Below are 4,510 nucleotides of genomic sequence, written 5' to 3'. Positions count from 1 at the left end.
CTGTCATGGCTCGGCAATCATAGTGTTGCATCACAACAGCGAGCTTTGTAATCGATCACGATCTTGACAATGCACCCACTACAACCACAGTCAAAAGCGTAAAGAAAGATGATGGGGCTTAGTCATGCCACCGGTCACTCTCCTTAAGATCGTAGATGCCCCCTATGGTGCAATAACAGGTTCTTGCAAATCAAACTCGAAGATAAAACAGCCCTTGTAAGCCCTACCAATGGATGTTGCATTTGTTTACTGGGCAACATTTGAACTCTTAAGAGTTGTGCTCAACGAGTTAAGAAAAATACTTCAAGACAGTATGTGAAAATGGCTAAACCAGCGAAGGGTGAGAGATGAAAACAAGTATGATACTTGGAACCGACCCCCCAAATGGCCAGGACATCCTCCACTTATAGGGTAGAGGTGCCTCTTGGACATACCTTTCCAAGAGAGTTAATGAGTTTCTACTTATATGCATCAAGAGTCCAACAGATGCATCTCCCGAACTGATTTTTGAAAAAAGTCGTTGCTGATTGGTCGACCACCTCCTCCCAACGGTCAAAACAATGCTCTAGGGAAACTTCATCCAGCCTTCAGCCAGAAGATGGCTGGCCAACCGGGCGGTCAACCGCTTATCTTCCACCTGCTAAAAACATGCATGAAACACACACGAGAAATAACAATAAGCAATCAAACTTGTGGAAAACTACATGTGCGATAAAAACATGTTGGAAAGGAGGTGTTTAAAATCTTAAATTATACAACCACCAATAGGAATGGCCTACTAGATAAGGGACCTTTTGTATCGTTCAAATCCAATTTCTTAATCCACCTTAAGAATGGCCCACCATTTCATTAGCTATGTTTCTATTGTAATTTTACCATTTGAAACTTTTTTATTCATGAATAACTTAAAAGGTTTTCTTTTACCATTTTATGTAACATTTTCAAATGAAATTCTACTTCAAGTGGACAATACAATGACCAATATATGATCCCTCACATCTTAGGGTTGGAATGAGCGTTAAAGGGTGCAGGCTGAGTTTGCTATCTCAACAAAAGAAGCCAGTGCCACCATCCCCTCCTCCTTTGTACCCCACAGGTCAAGTCCAACCCTAGGTATCTTGTAAACTGGTAAGAAACTTTCATTCAGGGTTGATAACTATTTTATTGTTTTCCTCCTAACAGTTAGAGATGTGATTACTATTACATAGAGCTTAAATTGGTATTAGCAATACCCAACTGAAACCCGATTACTTACCACCCGTGCTTTTCATCAGTTCTCCCTCCTGGACTCATCCCTGTTGAGAAAGGAAGTGTAAATTTTATGTTCAATACCCAAAATAGCCCAGGATATTAACAGAGGTACTCTCACATACACCTAAGATTATACCTCTGGAATAAGATATATATTTTTTTTTTGGTATGTTATTGGGGGGGGGGGGGGAGAAGATGCTTTCCCAACATTCCTTTAACACCATTCTACTGATAAATATATCTAACTTATTTCTTTCAAAATATAGAGATATATCCCTAAAAAAAATTGACCAGGTCAGGTTAGCATGTGCTAGAACTGAATACTACACCAGAAGATGAGACACAAAAAAAGAAAGACAAGTTTATGGAGAATTTCGACATAGATATTATAATGTGCAAAAGCAATGGGGTTGAAGAGAGTTATCCTTAGTGGCGGTATAAATTTTCAATTTCATAGGAGAGGTAATGACCCTGAGACTTCCTTTCAATTATAATTCATTATTTACTAAATATCTAAACTGAAGATACTTACTGACAGGTTCCATGCTAATACAACATAATAATCTCCCACTATGTTACTGCATAGGTTCATCTTCAGCTAATGGCCAATGCTAGCAGGTTGTAACCTAGGGGGGTAAAGGGTACAATCAGGCTTCTGCCTAATTATCTTTAACATTCTTCATTGCTGTTACAACTTGATTCAATTTAATTATTTAGTAGGTTCATGATTTATACATTTCCATTTGTTATTTACTTAACTTTTTCAATTTTCCGGGATCTTTTTCTTTTTGCATCTTGGTCCTGCTGAATCTTGCAATACTGGTCTTCTTGACTCACACCCATGCACACCCAATCTGTCATCCCACACCAGCCCCCTCAAACAAAAAAGGAAAGAGAAATGAAAATATTCAAAGGCAGGGAAGCCATAAAAAAGCTGCAACAGACCCAGAATAACTTGGGACCTCACAAACCATGCATCTGTAGTTGGGGTAACAAACTTAATACTTCCATATTCCATTGTTCTGCAAGCCTTGATCTGTTTAAATGGTGGAAATAGCATAATTTATCTGGAGACAAGAACCCTGATGCATATCATTGATGCTTCTAAGTATCTACAGCATTTCCCTTCGCTGAAAAGCAACTTAACATCACCAAACCATTTAATTAAGGCATAAAAAAATATGGGTCAGAAAAAAGTTTGAATAGGAATACATTACTGAAAGACCTTTGGCTAATTGAGATGACACGAAATATAGATGGTACTAACTGGTATCTGAATCTTCAACTCATAGATGTAGTAAAAATCTTTACAGGTGGGTATCCAGCAGTCCTGTTTCGAATGATAAAAACCAATATGTGCTACACAAAGACAAATCTGGAGAAAAGCCTAAACTTAAGCTCACAAAACCAATATGTTCTACCCTTGCACTGTAACTCTCCACAGCTCCTGTTCTGCATCCAGCCTAAACTTAAGCTCACAAAACCAATATGTTCTACCCTTGCACTGTAACTCTCCACAGCTCCTGTTCTGCATCCACTCATCAGCTAGTCTTCATATTCTTCCGTCACAACAACTGACGAAATGATAAAAAAATGTTCTTATTATACCTTGGACAATTTTAAAATCTTCAAAATTTATAAGAGGAGCAATGACCATAGATATGGAACAAAATGCATAACTGATCATTCCAGGGATCAATGCCACGCATATATCAGAGATGGTGAAATCAATGTGCCTTCCAAGTTTTGGGATCAATGAGAAAATATGAGAACATCGATTCTCCTTCGAAATAGAAATTAATGAAGTGAAATAAACCAGCATACAAACACAGAGAGAAAGATCAGTGAACTCCTTGCCAGGATTGAGAAGGGAAAGTATTCAATCTAGAACATAATGAGGTTGATCGAACATTGTACAACAAAAGCTTCAAGCAACATACAAGTCAAGAAGTAGAACAGTACACCTAACAGTATTGACACTGGAAGAGCAGGCAAGGCCTTTTGATAAAGCGCTAGAAGCATTAGAGTAATACCAAGACCAGCTATGATTGCAAGATAACAGGCATAAACTGTCATGAAATCATACATTGCCGCCCTACCAACTAACACGCTGTAAAAGATAAAATCTCCCAGCCCCAGCTTGATTGCACCTGACGAACCCAAGCCAATTCCCTCAAGGTGCATATTTTCACTTGAAAGTACTTCTTGTCCATCTCGTGTACTCTGCAATGGAGGAGGAATTAAAGGCACTGCAAGCTCAGAACCCAATTCTGGACGTTGACCCTCTTCAGCAATAACCAACCTCCTCTCATTTTGGCAATTCATCGAATTGGAAACAGTGTTTGCATTTGAACTAGAATTAGACTCGGGATTCAAATTCTCAGCTGGACCAGAATCAACACTCCTCCTTACCCTCCACAACCGCCTCTGCCTCAGCGCTGATTCATCATGAGTCACAGGCCTGGCCTCATAAACCAAAGCAGGGATATCTTCATCTCTTTCTATGGCGAGTTCAACCAAAAGCCTCAAAGGGCCACCAGGCAACAAGACAGCTGCAAGGTCATACAAAGCCATGGCAACCAAAAGAACCCAAGTAGTCCATTCGGGTAAGAGGGTGAACCAGTATGCAACCAACATCCCAATAACCACCAGGTACCCTTGGTTGATCAGAATCGGCATATTCGACATTAAAACAGACATCCCCCCAACAACAGTGAAGTTGAACAGAATTACCAAAAATGTGATACAATCAATAGGGAAAGTGTACTTCTCGATCAAGAACAGAGCGACTTCACCACCCAAGAAGCCCAAAACAATGAAAGCAGAGAAAGCCATGTAGAATTTGAGGAACTTAATGCATCTGAAGTAGAAGAGTAAGACGAGAAGGAAAGTTGTTACCGTAACAATGGCTACAAATACGAGGGAATTCAAGAGGGCACCTTTGATTTTGTTCCAGAGAGAATCGGAGGGGTCCTCGGTGTAAGCTATGGTGGCCATGGTTGTGAGAGATGACGAAGAATCGGAGGTGTCGGTGTTGAGGATCGCGACCAGAAGAACTACTAACAACATACAAATTGAAACGGGGGTCACGATTCTGATGATTTCTTCTCCGACTGTTTCAAGGATGCTAGGGGGTTTCGGATTTTGAGCCATTGGAACTGAAATTTGGGGATGAAATTTCTTTTGATATCTGATGGGTTTGGACTTTGGATTTGAAAGAAAGAAAGAAAATCAAGTGGGATCACAAGGTGAAAGAATT

At 39.8% G+C, this 4,510-nt stretch overlaps 1 protein-coding gene across 1 annotated transcript; it reads right to left on the bottom strand.

The window, feature by feature from the left end:
• Positions 1 to 3,017: 3,017 nt before the first annotated feature.
• Positions 3,018 to 4,510, bottom strand: LOC122655563 (presenilin-like protein At2g29900). Its single transcript, XM_043849769.1, has one exon. The coding sequence runs from the start codon at positions 4,402 to 4,404 to the stop codon at positions 3,136 to 3,138; it is 1,269 nt and encodes a 422-aa protein (XP_043705704.1). The 5' UTR covers positions 4,405 to 4,510; the 3' UTR covers positions 3,018 to 3,135.

This window comes from Telopea speciosissima, chromosome 3, assembly GCF_018873765.1.
Source record: "Telopea speciosissima isolate NSW1024214 ecotype Mountain lineage chromosome 3, Tspe_v1, whole genome shotgun sequence".
NCBI classification, from domain to species: Eukaryota; Viridiplantae; Streptophyta; class Magnoliopsida; order Proteales; family Proteaceae; genus Telopea; species Telopea speciosissima.
This window is presented reverse-complemented; position numbering and strand designations above follow the sequence as displayed.

What these genes read in the sequence shown, in the direction of transcription:
- LOC122655563 (XM_043849769.1), bottom strand. Translation starts at nt 4,404, where the DNA reads ATGGCTCAAAATCCGAAACCCCCTAGCATCCTTGAAACAGTCGGAGAA.